The sequence below is a fragment of the Arvicanthis niloticus genome, chromosome 27 (genome assembly GCF_011762505.2).
Source record: "Arvicanthis niloticus isolate mArvNil1 chromosome 27, mArvNil1.pat.X, whole genome shotgun sequence".
Classification (NCBI taxonomy): Eukaryota; Metazoa; Chordata; class Mammalia; order Rodentia; family Muridae; genus Arvicanthis; species Arvicanthis niloticus.
In genome coordinates this window covers 28,553,414-28,577,626 of record NC_133435.1, presented here as the reverse complement: position 1 = coordinate 28,577,626, position 24,213 = coordinate 28,553,414, and the positions used below count along the sequence as shown (strand labels likewise).

At 45.0% G+C, this 24,213-nt stretch overlaps 1 protein-coding gene across 1 annotated transcript in view; it reads right to left on the bottom strand.

Moving 5' to 3' along the window:
- The window catches only part of Scarb2 (scavenger receptor class B member 2), a 61,431-nt gene extending 37,230 nt beyond the window's left edge, over positions 1-24,201 (bottom strand). The window contains exons 1-2 of the mRNA XM_076926493.1: positions 23,727-24,201; positions 1,688-1,845 (exon numbers count right to left, since the gene is read on the bottom strand). Coding sequence (XP_076782608.1) covers positions 1,688-1,845; positions 23,727-23,843 — 275 coding nt within the window. The 5' untranslated portion in view covers positions 23,844-24,201. The remainder of the gene's footprint in view (positions 1-1,687; positions 1,846-23,726) is intronic.
- Between the last annotated feature and the right edge of the window lie 12 nt (positions 24,202-24,213).

Below are 24,213 nucleotides of genomic sequence, written 5' to 3'. Positions count from 1 at the left end.
TAGAGACAGGAGACCCAGAAGTTTGCAGGCCAGCATAACTTGGGGCATAAGTGTCAAGTAAGGAACCCTGACACACATGAGGTAAAATATAACACCCAAGACTGTCCTCTAATCTCCACACATGTGACAGAAGATTCCAGAGCCTTGACATGCAGACTGGACTTATTATTTAAAAACATAAAAGAAAGCAGAGAAGGAGGGAGGGCAGAGGGTGGAGGGGGAAGGAAATAGACAGTGGGGGAGGGGTGGAGAGAGACATGGAAGGGACACAATTAGATAACACTCATTAGAGCAGTATTGATACTCCCAAACTCCTTTCTGGACATTCTTTTTAGTTTGGGTATCGTTCTGTTTTTGCTTTTATGAGACAGGGTCTCAGTGTAGCCCAGGCTGGCCTAGAACTCATGATATAGCCCACACTGGGCAACTGATTACAACAATGGACTTTGAGACCAGGTGGTAGTCCAGAAGAACTGACTGTCTGCTTCTTTACTGATGTCTTGTTTGTTTGTTTGTTTGTTTGTTTAATATTGGTAAAGAAAGACTTTCCTGGCATGGTTCCTGCAGGGGAAGGAGGAGCTACTGTGACTATGGCAGCACAGAAAGTATCCTGACTGTAAGACCCAAGGCATCTCCCTCAGTCGGCTCATCTTTGAAAACTATTGTCAAGGGGCCAGGAAAATGGCTCAACAGGTAAAAAGGTGTTTGATCCTTGGGATCCACACAGTGAAAGAAGATAACTGACTCCTGCAAGTCGACCTCTGACCTCTACACACATGCCATGTGCACACGCGTGCGCGCGCGCGCGCGCGCACACACACACACACACACACACACAAATAAATGTAACAAAAAATGATCAATACCATTCTTCAATCTTCTCAGCCTTTGAAACTGGCAGTCACTGCCATAAACCCAGTCACCACCTGCTATTTCTTACACACATTTCTTACACAGCTTAGAAAGGAATGGACAAACTGAGTGTGGTGTACTATGTTTGAAATCATAGCACTTAGAGAGCTGAGGCAGGAGGATAACCACAAGTTCAACTTCAAGGCCAATTGTGGCTCTAGAATAAATTTCAAGACAGTAAAACCCTGTCTCAGAGAAGTTCTGGGAACACAGTTCAGTTAGTAAAATATATGTAAGGAATCCCAGTCTCACACCCAACATGAAGTAAAGGCTAACTAGTAAGCACTTGTCCCAGTAATCCCTGTTTAGGAGGTAGGAGAATCAAGATGTTCAAGGTCATCTTTCAATACATAGTGAATTCAAAGCTACCCTGAGCTACAAGAGAACTAGTCTCATTAGGAAAAAAAAAATGAATGAATGAGAAATCAGAAAACATCTCAGATCAGCAGTGAATTCTAGAAACTGGTTTAAAACTGTATGTGTGTAAGGAAATTGGAGGAAGCCCTAAAAGTCGCCAAAGTCTGAGGGGAACCTTTAAAGAGGTTGAGAGCGGCTGTGGAGGACAGAAAGGGGCAGCATTCTTGAGTAAGGCAGGCAGGGGCAAAGCCCCGCCCACAGGGCTCTGTTGAAGCATCTCCCCAGATCACAGCAAAGCTGCCGAACCAAAGAACAGAACCAAAGCAGTGTGTCCCCAGGCCGCAGGCGAGTCCTAACACAGTTGTGCTGGTACAGCCCAAGGGTCCCACCACATTTCAACAGTGGAAGAAGGACTCACCTGTAGGTATACGGCCCCACTTCTTCTAGTCGGGGGATTTCTCCTTGGAGGATCTCCTCAGGATTGGTGACATTGAAGAAATAGAACTGCATGTACACAGGTAGAGGGGGCTTCTCCCAGGAATCAAAGACTTTGGTACCATTTTGTAATACCATGTTCTGAGGAGGGAAAAAAAAAACCAAACAGGTTTACAGAAATGTAAGGGCACTGCTACTGAATATGGGATAGAAAGAAAGGCATTTCCTATCCTGTAACTGCAGCTTGGGGGCAGAAGCCCAGGTTCCAGAAGCCACAAGAAGCTTGCAGCGGCAACGTGTCCCAAACCATGAATTAAAGAAAAGACTGTGAAAAGCAGAGAAAGACATAAGCAATGTGTTGAGAAGAGGAACATACAAAGGAGTCCAACAACTCTGAGATCATCACTGGGGTCTGGACAGAGCTTTAGAAGTTTGGGGGGTTAGCTTGGTTTGAAGCCAAGCTTGGTTTCCCTCTGAAGCTCACTATGTATCCTGGCTGGCCCTGTGAGCCAGTCCTCTATCTCAACCCCTGAGTGATTACAGGCATTCACTGTCATGCCTGGTGAACTTTAAGTTTAAATAGAGGAAGAACTGGAGTGGCTCTGCCCATCTTTGTCCCAGATCGGACCCTGCCACGTGCTTCAATCTGTTGGTAAATTAATTGCAGTATCAATCTGGTCCCACCCAAATGACCCACTCTGAGCTATAGCTCAGATCCACGCTACACATCCACAATGGTTCTCATCTTCCAGTAGGAAAGCCTTGAAGAAGTTGAGCTAGACAGGGCAAAGAGACACTCTTCAGGGATGATCATGTCTGTCCTGTGCAGAACCAGCAAGAGTCTAACCTGAAGAAATGCAGGCACAAAGGGAGGGCAAAGTGGCTAACAAGCTTGCCACTATTACACCAGTAGGCGAATTTTGCCTGGCTAGTCAGTGACACTCGGGGGCCACATCTGAGTAAGGCTCTCACCCTGCTTTTACTCATCTCATGGGCCCAAGTCAGGAGTCCACCCTTCATAGCAAAAGCAGACTCCAGGTGCCTGTCATGGTCTGCCCTCCTGGCTTATTTTAATTCCTTCTTGGGCAATCACTTGCAATCTCTTGAGAATGTGGTCGTATTTGACATTGGCAGGTCTCACTGTCACTGAGCCTAAGAATCAGACAGACAAGTTAACACCAGCTTTGGTCTTCCATTTGACACGGAACCACTGCCACCCAGTAACTCCACCATCAGGAGCTGTGCATGCATCTACAGCCAACCCCTGATATGTCTATAAAGTAGAGATGGCTGCCTCAGGCTCAAACACAAACCGAGTTTCATGACTATTGTAGACCATCTCTTTTTCCCACAATCCTTTTATTTCCTACTTAAGTCATAGGCTAATATCCCCATATCTCGAATTCATATTTTTAAAGTCCTAACTCCCGATACCTCAGCATGTGAGCATATTTAAGACTGGATTTTTTTTTTTTAGAGGTGACTGAGGTTAGATGAGGTAATGAACGTGGGAACCAACATGACTAGTTTCCTTTTAAGAACAAAAAGACAGGAATAAAATGCTCCCATAAACCATAGGTTATTAAATGAAAATCCAGTGCCAGGGTTGGGCTACCTCCCTATGAGTTGTTGGTCGGGGAGATCTCCAAGGTTCCTAGAACAATCTAGGCAACTGCCACTGCTCTTGGTTGCCTAACAGAAGTAAATAAGAACATGTGCTTTGGTCACAGGGTGGAAAAATCAAGGTGGAATTGAGCTGGAAGATTCTTCACTGCTAGCTAGTGCCAACAGCGCCAGAGTGCAATGCAGACTTCAGAGGAAGAATTACCCAACAGTCTTACTCAGATGTGGCCCCCGAGTGTCACTGACTAGCCAGGCAAAATTTGCCTACTGGTGTAATGGTGGCAAGCTTGTTATGGGAATAACCAACCACTTTCTTTAGATGTGTGACCTGCTCCACAAGAGGGAATTCATATCAGGCACTGTAAGCCTGCCAAAACTCTGTGCCTGGGAGGTATAGGCCCTAGTGCCAAAGCTCCTGGTGTCTTTTTAGCTAGCGGACATGATATTCTTATCCAGTTGCCTTCTAAATAATTATGTCTGTGCCCAGAAAATAATGCTGCTATCAGCTTTAGTCAGAAAAGCTTCTTAAGAGTGGACAGAGCTACCTGCAGAGACTTATTACTGGTCAAAGTAAGGCGAACACATGACCTTTGGTTGCTCAGGCATAAACGGGGTATCTCCTCTAAGGCACAGAGATCATCATGAAAGGATGTCGTCCAGCCATCGTTTCTATCCAATACCTTGCTAAGTCAGTGAGTTGAGCTCTGACTGATGGAACAGAAATTCAAAAACAAACTATGTGACTCCTTGGCTCCTCCCACTTCTGAGAGGCTCAAGCATCTGCTTGGCAAGTCTCATCTGCCACAGGCGGGAACTCTTTGTCCACGATAGAAGCACATATTTAAATGCTTTGTGATTTTTTTCCTTCACCCATGAGGTATTCGGAATTGAATTTAGGGTCCCATGGATACAAGGGAAGCACTCTACCACTGGGCTACATATCCTGCCCTTAAAAAAGTTTTGATTATTATTGTTATTTTGAAACATTAAGTTATGCAGGCTAGCCTTGAGTCAGCCCAGACTAGTTTTAGTTTTGCAAATCCTGGGATTATGGGCCTGGCTAATATCTGTCTTTATTTTATTTTCTAACCTTAAGCCTAAACTAGCTGAGGGCAGAAGGGGCAGTAAACCGAAGAAACCAGACTAGGGTATTTGGATACAAGCCTTTCCACACCTGCGTCACAGCTGAACTTGGAACTCAGCAGCTTTTCTCCACTCTTCCATACACTTGAGTTACAAGGACATCTCTTCTTATACATCTCTTGTATACATATCCGCCCCCCCAACACCTCCCCCCAGTCTATCAGAAACTATGTATCCAATGCCTAAAAACTGTACCAGGAACTTAAGCTTCTTTAAACCAGTGTTGGAATTATGAGAATGGAGAGCCCATAAATAATAATTACTTCATTTTCCAGAGCATTTCAAAGACCCATAAGGATCACTTTTTCGTGTCCAAAACTTTCTAGAAAAAGGCAGGGCAATAATTTTGTCTTTTCCACCAGTCCCTGAGAAAACCTGTACTGGAAGAAACCTACACTCTCCATTGAACTCCATGACACAGCACAGAGGTATCGCTTAAAAATGGAGTGGTCAGCACAGAAAACACCTAATTACGGAAATCATTAGGGATCAACAAGAAGAAGATGAAGTCAGCAAAGAAAACAGAAAATTCAGCTCTTCAGTGTTTAACCTACTAGGTTGGTTGCTGGCTTCTTAAAATGGAGTATCCTGTTCTCCAAAAAAATAATAGGTTTTATTTTTTTTGTTCCTTTAGACTTCCTATGACCCGTAGGACAACATGCCTGTTATCTGACACTGACAGTCTGACCCCAAGACCTGGATACCTGAAAACCTAGATGAAATGGCAAGCTTCCAGCTCAGGGACAGACCCTGTGTCAAGGAAATAAAGCAGAGTGCGAAAAAGCAGGACACCCAACAGCCTCCCGTCACTTCTACCATAGCTTCTGCAGGTGGGCACAAAGGTATATGTACCCCACCCTACACACCAGGCACATACGAGGGACACATACCCCACACACAAATTAAAAATAAATTATTTAATCTTATTTTTTAAAAAGAAAACAGAGGAGATGTAGGGCTGTGAAAGGGGTCTTGGTTTTTGGTAGAAGCGCTGGCTGGAAGTAGCCTGGAGACCCTGCAAGGGATGAGCTTCTATTCCACCGGGCTCCCAGAATCCAGGCTCCTAACGCGTGGCATGGAACTCCATTAACCTGTGCTGTTCAATCACATAGGATGCAGCCCCTCCCAAAGGGCACAGGTAGAGGGAGGGCGTAACTACAGGACTCAGCCTCAAGAGATTTACATACTACTGAGATACCTGAAGGCCGGAGAGTGTAGCCAATTAAGCATTCTTCCCCAGACCCTTCCTCCTTTCTCCCCTTTCTCCCCTTTCTCCCTCCCTATTTAACTCAGGTTTGCCCTGAGTTTCAGGGGGATGCGCATCCAGACTCAACTACCATCATGAAAATAAATCTCTTAAAACCATGGACACCACGTGTCTTCTGGGGGTGCCGTGAGGAAATGCTGAGCAGAAACAAGGAAAAGGCCTTTAATGCCGAGCCACTGCAGCCACCGCACCTAACTTCCAGCTTGGAGGATCTCTCTGTGTCCCAGCAACAAGGACCCGCAAGGAAAGGCTACAGCTGTGCTCTGGCCTATGTAAGCCTTGCACTGGGTGGCTGACAGAGAAAGATTGTCACAAGTTTGAGGCTAGCCTGGACTACAGAGCAAGACCCTATCTCATAAATAAAAACAAGACAGAAAGAGCATAGAAATGCACCTCTTTCAAGAGTCACTTCAATGCAGGCAGTGAGTCACCACAGTCAAGAGGCTGAATAAAAAGCAGATCTGAAGGAGCTCAAGACATGGCTTCCTGGTTAAGAGCACTTGTTCTTCCAGAGGACCCAGGTTCAGTTCCCAGCATCCGCATGGAAGCTCACAATTGTCTGTAACTCCAGTTCCAGGAAATCTAACACTCTTTTCTGTCCTCTGTGCGCACCAGGCATGCACACACGGCACACAGATATAGGCAGGCATGAGTGTTTTACTCATGAACATAAAATAAAACTGGGGATATAGCACAGAAGTAGTATTTACCTTGCCTAGCATGTGGAAGGCTCTAAGTTCAATTCCTGGAGGTTGGAGGGCTGGAGGAGTTGGGAGTGGACAACACAGATCTGACTTGGGTCAGCAGAGGCTACTTGAGAGCATTACTGTAAAGAGACGAGGGATTGTTGCTGGTGCCAAAAGCTAACAGTGATGTTTGCAGGAGTCTCAAGGGTGAAAAGTTTCATTCATTCCCTGGGAGGAGTGGTCAAGGCTAGAGAACAGTGTCAGGAAGAGTGGGGTGCCTAGGAGTGGCAGCATCTGCCAGTGAGCAGAGGGCCTCATCTGGAGGCCAGCTATGGGGGTGAAGGGGTGTGTGGGGGGACAGTAGAAAGAAGAAAGGACATGGGATCTCATTTATGTTAAAGAAGATCACCTACAAGATTACAAACCCAGAGAGACTTTCCCGAAAGGGAGAGCTGAACAGATGGGTAGGCAGCTGGGTTTGTGTCACTTGGTTTCAGCCAGCTCAGTCACCCAAGGTATAAAAAAAACAAAGTGGGGGACTTTCCAGAAAGAAAGAACGCAGATCTCCTTCCAGAAAGAGTGGAAGCTAGCTTACTTGGGCATCTATAAACTTGTCTCTCTGAGGTTTAGGATAAAAATAAACCTTTAGAAACTGTGTCTCCTTAAACAGAGCAAATGAAAACAGTTCTGGCTAACACTCCAAGAGTCCTTGACAGCTTGCCTGCGTCATAGTTGGTAGCAGACTCTGGTACACCCTGCTGTTCTCCCCGTGGTCCGCCCGACCCCATGGCACTTCTCCGCCCCGACTACGTGGCAGAACCGATGCCATCTGAACACACTGTCCTGTTCTTTTATTGCCCTCAAACCTCCCCCAGTTCCTATACAGTTCATGTGTGTTTGCTGTGTCTCACATAGCTGCAGGCTAGTCAAGGAGGCCTCTGTAAATCCCAGAAGAGACCTTGGGCCTTGTGTGTGTGTGTGTGTGTGTGTGTGTGTGTGTGTGTGTGTGTGTGTGTGTCTGTCTGTCTGTCTGTCTGCCTGTCTGTGTGTATCTGTGAATGTGTGTATCTGTGTTTGTGTATATCCATATGTGTTCTGTGTGTGACCAAAAAGGAACAAGAAGGCAGAGGGAAGCTGTATATGCAACTGTCAACATTTCTAAAAGCAGTTCTTTTATCCTCAAAGGACAGTCACACTGCCAGCACAGCCGGCTGCCTACTATGTACCTGCCAGACTCTGGGGCTGTGCTGGAGGCCTCATTGCTTCTGAGCTTGTAGGTCCTGCAAGATATGAATTTCCAGTTTTTCAGTTTGTATCCAAGTCAGGCACCGAAAGAGCCATGGAAAGAGACTCCAGTTTTGTAGACAAGGAAACAAGAGCACAGCCTTCTGCAAGTTACAGAGCCAGTATGTTAAATCAAGTCTGGACAAGCCCTGGTCTGCAGTGTAACAAAGTCCATGCTTGCTTACCTCACAGCCTTGTGCAGTGACCAGATTTAGCAAATTCAATTGAGTTTCATGGAAACAAAGATTTTTTTTTAAGTATAATAATTATGTCCCAGATAATAATTACATCCAAGCTACATAGAAAATGATTATATATAATATACACACACATGTATATATATATATATACATATATGTATATGTCTATATATATATATATAGACATATACATATATATTTTGAATTTCTAAAAATTGCATTTGTATTGGTGTTTTGCCCACATGTTACACTACATGCATGCCTGGTACCCAAGGTCAGAAGAGGGTACTGGATTCCCTGGGACTGGAGTCACAGATGATTGAAAGCTCCCGTGTGGGTGCTGGGAATCAAACCCAGATCCCCTAAGCTATTTCTTTAGCCCAGAAAATTATTTAGTCTTCACAGAGGCATCTGAAGGATTTGGGGACAAAGGGTTGTGATAGCTGCAACTTATATCAAAAATAATTACCACAAAAAAGGGGGCGTGTGTGTCAGAGCTACGGCCAGACAGTAACAACTGATAGCTGGAAGTGGATGGTAACATCACACACACAAACACTGAAATAATTGTTTTGCTGCTTATCTGGGCTGTAAATTAAACATGGTTTTATTATCCAGTAACACTAGATAATAAAGGGACCATAAAAACAACATAGAAAGCTTAATGTGCTGGGCCTTCAGCTTCCCAGTCAGTCACTCACTTTGAGCTCTTAAGGAAAGCAGGGAGACTCTGGGAGGCCATGGTGAGCTCCATCCACTGGCATCCAAGGACCTAAGGAGACAAGAACTGAAGCCCAAAGTCCCCACAGCTACTCAGCCCTTTTATGCTAATGTATTCAGAGAAATCTCAGGAACCTTGTACCACAAGATGCCAGAAAGCAGGTCCCTATGGATGGAACCTTCTAGCTTGGTGCCAGATACACAAGGTATTGCGTGTGCACTGCAAAGAGCTTGCTCTGCAAAAGTGGTGTTAACCGACTAAGAAGTAACGACCTGAAGTTCAAGCCCTGAGGATGCCTAGTGCAGGGCATCTTTCATTCTGCCACCTACAAGGAGCCAGTATCACTGCCACAGCTGCCCTGTGACACTCTTAAGGTGAAGCCACAGATAGAGAGAACTGCTGCCCATACCCCAGGGCTCTGCTGTGACAGCCCCAGATAAACACCCAAAAGCTGAGTTGTCTTAGGACAAATTAAAAACCAGCATGAGGTCCTACATCAGTTTCACAAATGACTTTTTAATCTTTAGCCAGATAGAACGGGATAGGTTTTTCCAAACACAATACAGTGGACCATCACTAAAATAAAGACTGGGGGAGATCCCTTGCTATGCGGTGAACTTAATAAGCAGAAAAACTTACTTTTCTGTTCATCAACCCAAAGGTACAAAGTAAAGTCCTTCTTGTGACAGGAAGAAGCCTTGTTCTTAAGACAAAAGTTAGTAACACAAATGTCACATAGAATTGTAAGCACGTCTCTCTCTTGACTAGGGTAAAATGATCAGTCTAAAGAAGTGTGTCTAGTAATATCACATTTAAGAGAGACATTGACACAGTAAATTAAAAATAAACTACAAGTGTGCAGGGAGAAATCCCATGAGCTTCTACTCTCATCTTCTAAACGATGCTACCATTTGCTGAAACCAGGAAAGTGGTACTCTGTCCTCTCCCTGCCCAGGGCGTTGTGCTGACCTTAGAAAAGCTTTTATTTGCAAAGCTGCTTGTTTGTTTGTTTTGTTTTTCAAGAAAAGGTTTCTCTGTGTAACAGCCCTGGCTGTCCTGGAATTCACTTTGTAGACCAGGCTTGCCCAGGCTGCCTGCCTCTGGCTCCTGAGTGCTGGGACTGAAGGCATCCGCCACCGTGCTTGGCTGCAAAGTCTTTTTAATAAAGCTTTGATTTTAAAAAAAAAAAAACCCTAACAGGAAGCCACTATCATGGTGGCTTATACCCAAGTGATCACACTTGGGAGGCAGAGGCAGAAGGATCAGGAGTTCAAGGTCAGCCTGGGCTACATTGCAAGGACCAAGGAGCTAGCTTAGTCAGTAAAGGTGGAGGATGCCAGGTCTACTGACCTGAGCTCAGTTCTTGGAACCCACGAACATGGATACCATCAGAACAGCAATAGGAAGAAGAGAGATACTGTCTCAAAACAGTGTGGAAGGAGAGGACCAGCTCCTAAAGAATTCTCCTCCAACTGGGCGGTGGTGGCGCACGCCTTTGATCCCAGCACTTGGGAGGCAGAGGCAGGCAGATTTCTGAGTTCAAGGGCAGCCTGGCCTACAGAGTGAGTTTCAGGACAGCCAGGGCTACACAGAGAAACCCTGTCTCGAGAAAAAAAAAAAAAAACCAACAAAAAAACAAAACAAACAAACAAAAAAACCTCTCCTTCAAGCTACATAAGAGTAACGCGTAACATGTGTGCCTCATGGCACGTGCATGCTTATACACATGTGTATACACACATACAGATAAATAAACAAGAAAAACAAAGAGTGTCAGGAAGGAAAATATTATACCCTTATAATCCACACTACCACTATTAATATTTTCTTCTGGTCTTTTAAAACAATTGTTTTTATTTCATATGTATGTATGTTTTTTATATATGCCCCACAGTGACTGGTGCTCACAGAACCAGAATAATACACTCGATCCCCTGGAGACTTGAGTTATAGGTGTGAGTTACCATGTGGGTACTGGGAACAGAAGCCAGTTCCTGTAAAAGTATCAATTACTCCTAACTGCTGAAGCTTCTCTTTAGCCCCTCCTTCCGATATTTTAAAATTTATACATATAAATGTGCATTTTGAAAAAAAAAATAAATTGTTGTCATTTAGTTTTAGAAGCAGTATGTGTCTGTGTGCTTATCTGTTGTATAGGGACCAATCAGCTTTACCTAATAGTTCTCTCTTAGACATGTACTTATTTCTGAATGAACATTCAGAGAATGTTCTGAAATGTCTTCATCTAAGTTATTGGTTAATTGCTTTTTAATTAATTAAGCATTACTGTGCATGCTTGTGCACAGTTGGGAGGGAGGTTGCATATGTCACTGTGAGGACATGGAGGTCAGAAGACAGCTTTATGGACTCATTTCTGTCCATCCACCTTCTAGAAGCAAACTCAGGTGGCAGACATATGAGGTAAGGGCCTTTACCCACGGAGCCATCACACCAACCCGACTAATTTCTTCAAATCGACTGCTAACATTGGAACTATTTGATAAAGGTTTTCATGGACTCATTCTGTCAGATACTTCCAGAAACATCACCACTGTGTACATTCCTCAGTACAGCCCTCTGCTGCTCTAGCTTTCAGATTTTTTTTTGACATTTTGTTTAGTAGTATAAAAATAACATCTTAAATTACAAGAAAAGTATCTTCTTTCTTCCTTCCTTTCTTTCATTCAACAAGACAAAGTTGGCAGATTTCACAAACAGCATGACCTTGAGTCAGTGAAGGTCATGAAGAAGTCAGTGAAGGAGTCAGGAGTGAGAACAACAACCCTATGCTGAACAGGGGAACAAAGAGTCATTGACCTAAGCCAGGCCTGACCCAGGTCAGATACAGCTGGATTAACTTCTCTTCTGAGCACTTTGAGTCAGTCTTGGGGGAAAGAAACAGCTGTAAAGTCACTGAACCAGCTGTTCCAGGGCAAGCCATTTCCAAATGATAAAAATAAACACTTGGGGAACTGCATCAGGTTTGAAAGGAATCAGAAATACTTTTAAAGAAACCGTCAGGGCTCAGGAGCACTAGCAAGCACTCTGCAAGGTCAACAGAATGCTCTTTAATGACTGAACACACAACTCAAGCATCCAGATTGCCATTCACTCACATTTAACGCAGCAACGTGGGGAACCTGGCCAAAGAATATGCATGGCTCTCCTTGGATTCCAGATTAGAAAAACTCACCTAATACCAAAAACACCAGTTGCTTTTGTCTTTGAAAAATTGCTCCCATATATTAAGTAAAGGAAAGACAGACTACTGTAATTCAAATAATTTTCACTACTTCCAGCTAGTCTCTGTGGCATTAAAAAAAAATGTGCCATCAATGTTCTCCCCTTGATTCTGGACTTTACATTGGAAACAGATACTCCGGTCTTGGGCATTATCTGTACTGTGATTTAACTCCCTCTGCTGTGATTGTAACTGTCACAAGTTTAGCTAATGAAAACTGACAGCTGTTTCAAATGCTGGCTCACTGGCAAGCTGCTACTCTGTCTTATAAATTACCCAAGTTCGGTGGTTTTGTTTTTGTTTTTAAGGGTGGAATAGCTACACTGAAGCAGGAAACACCTTCTAGGAAACACCTGCTGAAGTATTTCTAAAGGGCCGAGGGTGACCAGAAGCTGCAGCCAAGGCGGAGAGCAGCGGGTCTAAAGGGGAAGGGGAACTAGGAGAGGGAGGTCTGAGACTAGTAAGGGAGGGTTTCAACACAGAACTTTGGAAAAGACATGAACATTCAGACCATGGCAATCTTCATTTCTCACGGCAAAAGTAGGGAACATATTTTGTGCAGGGAGAGTGGGCGGGGAGCCAGCGAGTGGGTGAGAAAAATGATTTTAAAACAGGATTAAATAAAGTGCAGCCATGGAAACAATGCGCATGCTCTGTGTGTAACCTGTGCAGCCTGACTCATTATTCCAAACCTGTTTGGTTATGATTATATCTTACATATGTGCCTCGTGATTCGAGTCTCACTTGCTTGTTTATCTGTCTCTGCTCCCATTCCTGGTAATTAGCGGACGTACAGTGTCCCTTTGAATGGAACCCTTCAGCATGGACGGTAAGAAGAAATGTTGTCAAAATGTGAATTTCAACCAGATAAGAAGCATATGTTGAAGAGACCTACCGTCTATCAGAGTGACTGTAGTTAACAACAACACACTTGCCGGGCGGTGGTGGCGCATGCCTTTAATCCCAGCACTTGGGAGGCAGAGGCAGGCGGATTTCTGAGTTCGAGGCCAGCCTGGTCTACCGAGTTAGTTCCAGGACAGCCAGGGCTACACAGAGAAACCCTGTCTCAAAAAAACCAAAAAAAAAAACCAAACAAACAAAAAAACAAAAACAACAACAAAAAAACAACACACTTGAAAACAGCTGAGTAGATTTTTAAACTGCTCTCATCTATCCACCACCCTCACCCCTTCCCCCACCCCTCCTGCCCCTGCAAATATGTATATCAGATGGTATGTGTTAAATAGCTTGATTTACCCATTCCAGGCTGTTCTCAAAACAAACAACAACAAAACAAAACAAAAAAACCAAAAAACCCAACAATATAATATTATAACCATAAATAAATATAATCTGAATTGTCTATTAGAAAAATGCATTTTAAAAACCAGGACTTGTGGTGGCTGATGGCATTACTGTAGTAAAAGCATCCCTTGTCTCTGGAAGAGATGGAAAACTCAGTGCAAAGGGGGCAATGTGGGGTTAGTGACAGAAGCAGGCTGGGGTCAAAGCGGAAACAGTATTCACTTCTACACAGAAACGAGCCTTGGCCGACATCTGTTAAACATGCAAGCCCCCAAGCTACCTCTCATTTTCTGCTTTTGGTAGAGAGGGTGAGGCACAGAGAAAGGTTTTTCTAAGAGAACAGAGCAAGCCTGAGGGTGAGGGACATTGGCTAGACAATTAGGAGGCGTGAGAACAGTGGGCGTTGAATGTGTCCATCTCTTCAAAATTTCGGTGTTGAAATCCTCAACTCCAGGGTGATAGTGTCAGGAAGTGAGGCCTTAAGTGACTGTCACAAGATCAAAGCCCTTATGAATGGGATTCATGCCTGTGATGACTAATCTTCATTATCATTATGGATTTAAGTCACCTAGAAAATGCTCCACTGGGTGTGTCTGTAAGCTTGGCTCCCTCCGAGTGAGAAGGGACGGTCCACCCTGAATGTGATTGACAGGATCCTAGGGGCTGAAGTTCCAGGAGGACAGAAAGAAACTAGTAGACTTTGAGACCTGAGGTAATCCCTCTCTATATCCTGGCTGTATCGGCAGTGTGACCAGTCACCATCCTCAGGCTGTAGCACACAGCTGTTCTTCCTCCCAGGCCCTCCCTGCCCTGAAAGTCTGCACCATCAATCTACCACCCCCAAATAAACCCTTACGTTCCAATGTTTCTTTACCAGGTGCTGAATCTGTCAGGACCTTGACTGTCCCCAACCCTCAGAACTGTGAGAAATGTATTTCTGTTGTTCAGAAGCCTGGTGGTATAAGAAAGAATCTCAAATGGGCTAAGACAGCAGGGCTTGCCCTGGGGCTAACACAGCAGGACTGGTCTGTCTGCTCTATTAGCTGCTGCCACACAGGACTCAGTGGGGCTCATACTGCACAGCACTGATGTGTACCAGAAAAGGCTAGGAACCTGTGCCACTAGATAACCTATTCAAATTTTACTGTATTTGTTTGTTTGTTTGTTGTGCACCTGTATGATCAAACAGGGGGTATGTGCTAGGATGTACCTGTGGAGGTCAAAGGACAACTTTATAGAATTGGCTCTCGTCTCCTACCTTCCCATAGTTCTGGGTGTTGAACTCAGGTCATCCAGCTTGCACAATAACCACCTTGACCCTCTCAGCCATCTCTCTAGCCCAAGTTTCCAGATTTTAAAGGGATAAACCATTCCAGGGGTAAATATGTGACAACTTGTCTTACAGGGTGGGATCAAACGTAAAGCCACACAAGAAGCAAACAAAATCTTCCAAAGGTGGACGCCAAATCCATCCGTCCCAAAGCTTACTGACATCTTGTTCGTCCCCTCCTCCTCTTTCCTTTTCTTCCTCCTCCTCTTCCCTCTTTGTTATGGTGCTAGGGACTAAATGTAGGGCCTCAGGAGTGCTAGCTAAGTGCCCTTTCCCTGACTGTCTTGTTTTGTGTAAGTCATTGAGTCAATAGGAGATGATAAAAAACTAAGTATTACAGGACCCTTACCTTTAAAAAAAAAAAAAAGACGTGCAAGCTAGCTTAAAATACTAAATTGTGAACTACAAACGGAAACGTCTGTGGGGTTGACACCAGAGAAGGGAATCACCGAATTATGGAGAGACCAATGTTCTTGAGTTATCAAAGAAAACATTAAAAGACAAGAGATTCTCAGAGCCTGAAGCATCAATGGCCCCGAATCTGGGGCTTTGTTTGGTTTGCCCCCCCCCCCCCCCCCGCCCCATCTATTAAGACAGAGTATCATTTTGCCCAGGCTAGCCTGCAACTTACTCTGCAGCCCATGCTGGCCTCAATTCTCCTTCCTTAGCCTTCTAAATCCTGAGGTTACAAGGCATTCATCGTCCATCACAAACTCTGTTTTGACACTGAACTCATGAGCACACAAGAAAGATACAGTAAATGAACAGCACACTCAACAAACTCTGGCTGCTTCAAAAATATTAGTAATAGAGTTTCCAAATAGGTCTTACAGAAAAATAAGCATGGCTATAGATTATAATTGTTATAATTATATATTGTACATGCTGTAATAAAAGATACATGTGTTATATTAATATTATTATAACATGTTAATTTATTTAATATGCTAATGATCTGTGTCAATAATAATATGTATTATATTTTTAAAACATTCCTAGAAAGTCAGCATTATTAATTTAATTAAAACTAGATGAACATGGTCTCTGGACCCCTAAAAGTCCCTGAGATGCTCTCAGGCACTCCATGAAATCAAAAGTAATTTTAGTAACAATAGTCACACAACATTCCCTCCTTTCTCTCTGGCTTTGTGACTACGAAGTAAAGTTTACCTGATCATGAAGATGTCCTGGCTCTGCTGAAGTAAGTATGTGTTGGTGTATTCTCTCAAATTGTTAAAAAAAAAAAAAAAATATATATATATATATATATATATATGTGTGTGTGTGTGTGTGTGTGTGTGTATAGTGTGTGTATATATATAGTGTGTATGTGTATACATGAGTATGGGCAAATACATGCCTCAGGTGACAGTCCTTGCCTTCTATCTAGTTTGAGACAGGGTCTCTTTGTTGTTTGTTTCCAGGCTGCACACGCCAAGCTCTCTGGCTGTTGGATCTCCGTGGCTTCTGCTGTGCCCTCCACTCATCTTGCTGTAGTAGCAACACTGGGATTACACATCCCATCCTGCGTAACACTACCATGCCCAGCTTTGACCTCAGTTCTAGGGATGTGAACTGAGGCCATCATTCTCATCTCCAGCTTTGGTTTTAATTCTACTATTGTAAGCATCAGGAGGTGCAGCTCACAGAAACAAACGTACAAAAGCTCTCTGGAGCCCTTAACAGTTTTAAGAGTAGAAAGAGGCCTGAAGAAGCTGGAATTTAATTACAGTTTTCTAAGGAGAGGAATTCTCTGCCCAGCCCTGCCCTCCCCCCCATCTACTTTATGATAATATTTGTAGCTCTCAGCCTCCTGCACCCTGCCCCGCAAGCAGTACACATTCTTGTAACACTCGGTAATTAAACAATGAAGGACAAAGTGTATCCTGAAAGCACTTTTAGAAAGAGAAAGCAAACTGCTAGGTATGGCCAGTGCTCGAGACAAAGCGACAGAAAGATCAGGTAGGGCTTGAGGTCATCCTCCCCTACACAGAGAGTTCAAGGCCAGCTGGTCTACAGGAGATTCTATCTCAAAAAATAAGAGAGTACATGAAGAGTTAGAACCCAGGACAGTTTATTTTGCTTCAGTTGCTTCTGACTGGTTACTAGCTTTGATTAAAAACAGCCCCTCTCTTAGTCCTGTGAGTGTGTGATATATTTGATGATATGGGTCACACGCGGCTCCTCCCTTGGCCAGCATCACACCTTTTCATTAATGAGTTTGTTCCCACAGGCTAACTCTTCTCTGTGAAGCAGCAAATGTCCGGCAGACCAGATAGCCCTTTGGCTGTGGCCCGACAGAGGGAAATTTTGCACTTTCCTGAACAGTAAGTCAAGTGGCTGCCATAGCTAAGAGCCTTCCTAGGCCTCTATTTCTGTCTTTAGCCTGTCTTCTGTAAATGTGCCAGATAATGGCAGTATTAGGAATAACGTCCTCAGCCAGAATTCCCATCTCCAGGAATGAAGACAGGCTAAAACCATCACTACCCCAGCCCCTTAATCTGGTACTGCTGTTCCTAATGAGTCTTCCATCTCTACGCCTCCACAAGAGACACTGTAGCCCCCTAGAGCAATAGTTCTCAACCTGTGGGTCTCAACCCCTTTGGGGATCGAATATCAGATATCCTGCATATCAGATATTTACATTTCAATTCATGACAGTACCAAAATTACAGTTATGAAGTAGCAACAAAAATAATTGTATGGTCTGGACTCACCACACCATGAGAAACTGTACTTAAGGGGCTGCAGGATTAGGAAGGTTGAGAACCACTGCCCCAGAGTCTGCGGACAACACTGACAAGTTCTGGTCTATCCCACTGTCATAACAGGTAGTTGTAAGGACACTTTCTGTCAGCTTGGACCAATGAGGTTGAAGGAAGCATATAGGAGTGTCCTGTGACAAGATCGTGTTTAGAATAGATGATGAGAAGGCTGTTTAGGAGAATCCTTTAAGGAAGTTGTCCACGTGCCTATTTATAGCTTTCTGAGTCCTCCCTGGGTGGAGAGCCAAGCACATCACTGTTATCAATTTGAAAAGGAGAAACTAAAAGTGAACATTTCCCGGGGGCAGCAGCTGGAGTCACACGGCCATGGGGAAGCCCCAGGTCAGTAAACAGGAGAGCTGGGTTCCTGCTGACCATGTCATTTGTATCATACTCTCAGGAGGCCTGACAGGGCCATTTCTAACTCAAGATCTTCCTCTTCCGCTTTATAGAAAGAAAGAAAAAGGTCTTCTTGTATGAAGGGGGGTCTGTACTCCTTAAAGACTGGGCCCCCTCCCATGCTAAGACATGACAGACAATAGAATTATGGGAAGACCACAGAGCATGGGGTCAGGTGAGAGGTGGCTACGGTATTCATTATCCAAACCAGCAGCCTTTTGGACAGAGAGACTGCTCACCCGTATATCAGCAAGTACACACATACACTCAGGCAGGGCAAGGCAGTCCTGGGAACTGAGATGCCATCATCTCAGGTGGGAAAACAGGTTCAGCATCAGATGACCAAGCTTGAAAGCCTAGCGCTGCCCTGGCCTTTCCATAAGCCACCTAGCATCCTGAGCCTCTGTTTCCTAAAAGTAGAATACAAGTAAGGTGATCTCTAACGTGGGGGGTTGGGGGTTGTTTTGTTTTGTTTTAACAAAAATCTTAGATGAAGAGTCTAAGTCTTCTTGGCTTTTGGCTGAGATTCTTGTTGTATGTTATTATTTGTAGCTCTAAGCACTAAGTCATGATCTCTCTCCCCTTCCTGATCTGAAGGATTAAATCTAGGACATTTACCACGCCAATCAAGCATTCTACCACTGAGTCATAGCAGCATAGCCCAGGCTCCCTGTTTTGAAGACACAGCAAGCACTAATTCTTAACTTTGCATCAAAATAACTAGGGAAATGAGGTCAAGTGGCAGGGAAAAGTCCTTGGAGATTACATAGTTACTATAGGTGAGCCACAGCTTGTTCATCCTGTACAAGGACCCCAGGGTTTGCTTCCCAGAAAAGATTAAATTACTATGTACCTACAATGTAGCAGGCACTGTGTTAGGTATCAAAGTGATGGGCTGGGCTACAGAATAAATACAACATCAAACCTCATCCTTTCAGACTCTCTGAGAAAAAAAAAAAAAAGTTGTTTGCTTTTTGAAACAGGGACTCACTCAGCTCCAGCCAGGTTGGAACTCTCTATGTGGATGGGGTAATCCCAAACTCTGGTCTTCCTGCTCCACCTCTCAGATTCTGGTTACACTGTACAAACATTACACCTGCCTCACAGTGGGACATAGTCTGCTAGGTCTATCTATGCAAATCTATCTTCAGAAAGTCTCAAATGCTAGCCGAAGAAGGAGAGACAGAGAGAGAGAGAGAGAGAGAGAGAGAGAGAGACAGACAGACACTGGGGTGGGGGTGGGGAACGCTGAAGAGGAGCAAGGTGCTTCCACACCTCTGCAAATGATAACCAAACCAAGACAACATGGGTTTCCCAGGATGAGGCCGTCATTAGTGGGAACCATTACGCCCTCCTGGGTCCAGTAACAGCAGCTCCTTTGAAATGGTCCTGACTTTTGCCCTCCCAGCCTCTGTAATCATTTGGTTGAAGGAACTCATTGTTCTAGTTACTTGTCTGTCACTGTCATAAATCTCTGACCAAAAGCAAGACGGCCAAAGAAAAGATGATCTGGCTTATGTTTCCACATCGCAACCCCTCAGTGAGGGAAGCTGGGGGAAGAAAAGGCAGGAGCCCGGAGCAGAAACTGAAGCGGAGGCCATGGAGAAACATAGCTTGTTGCCGTGCTCGCTGAGTTGCTCAGCTCCCCTTTTCTGCACGTCCCAGACTCACTCACAGACCAATCTGATGGAGACAAATCCCATGCTGGGGGTCCTCCTCCCAGGCGACACTAGTGTGGCACCCATCTACATGATGACTGACTGCTAGATCTTTCTTTAGCAACAGGAGTCAAGATCCAAGATCCAGTTTGGGTGACTGCAATGCCTGCATTTAATGCCAGCACATGCCAGCACGTGGGAGGCAGAGACGGATCTCAATGAGTTCCAGGCCATCCAGGGCTACAGAGTGAGACCCTGTCTCAAAAAAAAAAAAAAAATTAAGATAGATAGATAGATAGATAGATAGATAAAAAAAAAAAGAGAAAAATCCAAGATCTATCATCATGAAGTTCTGTCTTCTAAGACCCTGCCCAGCCGCAGCCTTAAAGGTATGTCCCTTCCATACCTCACATCTCCCATAAAAGTCCCCCAAGGCAGACAGCTGGGAAGCCCTGCTAATTTCTTGAAAGCCTTGATTACTTCCTACCAATGCTTGTGTCTAAATTTTGGTCATGGCAAGTAGCAGGCAGCTTGGACATTTGGTTCTAATAACCACTCAGTCCACTATACTTACCTGCCAAAATAAAACTATCCACTATATTTACCTGCCAAAATAAAAGTCTCACTTCAGCCTACTTTGTCACTCTGAGGCTATGTTTTCTTTTTTTCTGTTATTGTTTTTGACATGTGCATGTGGGTGATGTGGCTATTATATATGTAACGACATATGCACGTGTATCCACATGCGCATGGACTCCAGAGGTAAATGCTGAGTGTCTTCTTCAACCACGTCTCAGTTATTTGCTTGTTTATTTATTTGAGACAGGGTCTTTCCCTGAATCTAGAACTCACCATTGGTAGGCTTGCTGGCCAAAAGCCCCAGAGAGCCTCCTATCTCTGTCTCCAGAGTGCTGGGGTCACAAGTGCATGCTGCTTCATCCAGCTTCTTACTCGGGTTCAGGGGGTCTAATCTCAGGTCCCCGTGCTTGTGTGGCAAGCACTTTATTTTACTAAATTATCTCTGAGATCCATTTGTACAGCAATTATGTTATCACACTTCCCGAAATTGGCCAAACCTGAGCATCTGAATGTCAACCTTTTCGTCGTCGTTTCGATCTTTGATGTTACAGAAGTTGAGGCACGGACAATCTTCAAAGGGACATAGTGAGAACTGGCAGTTTCAGCATGGACTATATCACAGTGTGGATCATATTAAAGTCAACGTACGGATGAATGACCCCATAAAATACTACTGGGAATAATGGTGGCGTCACACATCGATCACCCAGACCTTTAAGCGTGAAGTCTATGCTTAGTCCACAAGATGCAGGTTTTATGGATCCTGAGGCTTCTGTAATTTGAAGGGCCCATCATAAGAGGAAAAAAAAATGAACATAAAATTAAACACAGGGCTTTGGAAGGACCTGTGCGAGCAAGAGACCCAACGCTCAGGAGCCTCATGGAAACCCAACTGGGTGGTCAAGATGGCTCACACTTCCCGTTCCCACTTTTACAAGAAGAGAAACTGAGGCTTAGAGGAGTTAAGCGACTCGCTCAAGGCTGACACTTCATGGAGGTACACTCAGCATCTGAGCAGAGGTGTCTGATTCCTGATTTCAGAATCACTTCTAATAAATTAGATTCAGATTTCAACTTCTAATAAAAAACAAAATGGCTATCATTTCATTAAACGCTGACTATAGCCCAGTAGGGAAACCATACTTTTTTTTTTTTTTCTTGAAATTTCTTTCTAAATGCATTGGTCATTGTTATCAGTGCTTACAGACAAGGAAACATGAATAAAAAATATTATAGGCTGGAGGGAAAACTAGTTTGAAAAGTCTAAGATGCAAGAAACCCCAGTTCAATCATAATGCTGAATAAACCAGGTGTGGTGAAGCACACTTGTCTCCCCAACAGTCAGGATGTGGAGGCAGGAGGATCATTCTCAGCTCTAGGGTGAGTTTGAGGCTAGCCTGAGCTACAAGAGATGCCACCTCCCCTCAAAAATGATGACAGAGCCAGGTGTCATGGTACATGCTTGTGATCAATCCTAGCACCTGGGAGTCTGAGACAAGAGCTGTATGTTCAAGGACCAGCCTGGGCTACATAATGACACTCTATCTCAACAAGGAGCCCCTGGCCTCTCAGCAGGTGTGTGTGGAGCCAACATTCATTCCCTGCCCTCCTCACCTGTAAAGTCCTTCTTGGTCTTGCCCTCTGTTTGGGATGACCCTACAGGGTTTCTAGGAAAGTGCACTCTGGTAACCTCTGGTTAACTTACAACATCCCCACTCCATCTGCTGAAATGGACTGAACGTATTCCCTTCCTATCAGACTCATGTGGTTCACTGCTCTGCAGCTCAAGTCGGGCAGTTCTGTAAGTCTCCTGTACTACAACTTATCAATCAGGTTCTTCCCAAGAAGAAAAGCACTTGTGACCAACAGAAATTCAGGTCCTGTGCTGGTACTTCCCACACAGAACCCCCTCCCTGAATACAACTGAATCACAAGAATCTGTGTTTATGGCCAAGGGGCTAGAAAAAACCTTTATCTTACCAGATCCCCCAAAACACCCAAACACACATACTCAGACACACAGACATACAGACACACACACAGACACACATAGACACACACACAGACACACATAGACACACACACAGACACATATAGACCCACACACACACACATAGACACACACACAGACACACACAGACACATATAGACCCACACACAGACAGACATACAGACACACACACAGACATACAGACACACACACATATACACACACAGACAGACATACAGACACACAGACATACAGATACACACACAGAGACACACATAGACCCACACACATACAGACCCACACACAGACATACAGACACACAGACATACAGACACACACAGAGAGACATACATAGACACACACATACACACTCTCAAATCATATTCCTTACTTAAGCTACCAAAGCAAGAGTTTAAGACTAGCCTTGAATTTGGATGTGGGGAAGAGAGAAAGGGTTTGTTTTTCTCCTTGAACACACAAGCTCAAGGCAACAATGGTCTTTGAGAAGCTCACACAGTAGGCTTAGTCTTCTCTTTGCAATGCCATCACATTAAGGATTGAATAAAGTTTTGCCTTGACACTTAACAACAACAACAACAAAAAAAAAAATCTTTAATTGCCAGATTCCAAGTAACTGGTTACTACTGGAAATCTCTGTTTAGGGACTCATCAATTGGCATTTGGAATAAGGCAACTAATTTGTTTTGTTTTGTTTTGTTGTTTTTAGAGACAGGGTTTCTCTGTATAGCCCTGGCTGGCCCTGAACTCAGAAATCCTCCTGCCCCTGCCTCCTAAGTGCTGGAATTAAAGGTGTGCACCACCACTGCCCGGCAGCAACTAATTTTATTAATCCTGAATAGAGTGGCTCCAAGCAGATTCTCAAACCTAAGCTTTTGTACCTGGGTGACAGCTATTGAGATCAGCGAGCACTGTGCATAAGTCTGATGCTAATGAGAGAGGCTGCCCCAGTGACTTATTTATTTAGCGCTTTAGTTTTAAAGGAAAGGGTGATCCTAGTGACTCTCTCCTGTTCCTCTTTCCACCGTGTTTGGTGAATGTGGGTGAAAGGGTAAAAGAAAGAAATGACCCGGGCAGTTCCAGGATGAAGAAGTCTTCCATATGACCAGCTTTGCAGGCACCAATCATCCACCCTTGGAGACAGGTCCAAATTCTTTAATTACCCAATTTTAATGACCCAAGTAATGGCTGATGAGCGCAAGGATGAGACAGAGACGAGGCTGTCTTCGGGACACAAAGCCGCTAAGCACAAAATGCAATGGATAAAATGTCACCCATTCCTAAAACCTGGTCTGTTTGCCCTCTGCCCTGCCCTGCCCTGCCATGCTCTGTCCTGCCCTGCCCTGCCCTGCCCAGGAAAGCAAGAACACAATAGATCTCTCACCCAGTTCTCATCCCCAGGCCCACTCCGTTTCAAAGGCCGCGCGGGCAAGCCGACAAAGCCTGCCTCTTCCGCGGTGCTTTTATGCATTTCTACTTCTTTGTGAAGTGCGAGGGAAACAGGGCTCAACATAGACCGGTGGGGAGAATGCTCAGGATAGAACGAAAAGTCAAGGCTTTTTTTTTTTTTTTTTTTTTTTCTTTTTTCTTTTCAAAGTCAAGATCTGTAGACTATAGGTTATTTAAAGGGACGAGTCACCTCAAGTCTCCACATCCTGCCAGCCCTGGGAGACAGGGGGCAAACAAGAGCAGTATTCTGCAGGCTCGGCGCCAATGCAACTCTCCCTACACAGGGTCCGCAATGGGAGGGTGGCCTGGAAAGACACTCCCCCACCACCACCACCACCCCCACACACAGTCTAGCCTGCCTCACCTTCTGGATCGTCTGGTCTACCGCCTTCTGAAAGACTCGAGCCACTAGCAGAGTGACACTGGTCACCAGCAGCAGCAGAGACAGTGTCCCCGCCGTGTAGAAGCAGCATCTGCCCATACTGCGCGCGGCTCACGGGCCAGGCAGGGGACCGAAAAGCGAGCTGGAAAGAGCCTCCGCCGAGGCTGCGCAGCAGCCGCCCAAAGCCCCGGGGCCCTGCGGCTCCCGTGCCCTCCCGGTGCAGGTTCAGCCGCCGCCCGCGCGGTGCGCACAACCCTGGAGTAGACACCGGGCGAGCACCGCCCTCGGAGCACGGAGCCTGCGCGATCCCGGGTGCCGGGGCTGCCTCGCTTTCGCTTTCTCGGGCTGCTGCAGCCGGGGAGGTGCAGGGAGCGCGCAGAGCGGTGACGCCGGCCGGTGGGGCTCGCCAGCAAGCGGCGGCAGCAGTGATGGTGGCGGCAGGCGACTGCGCCGGGAAACGGGAGGGGCC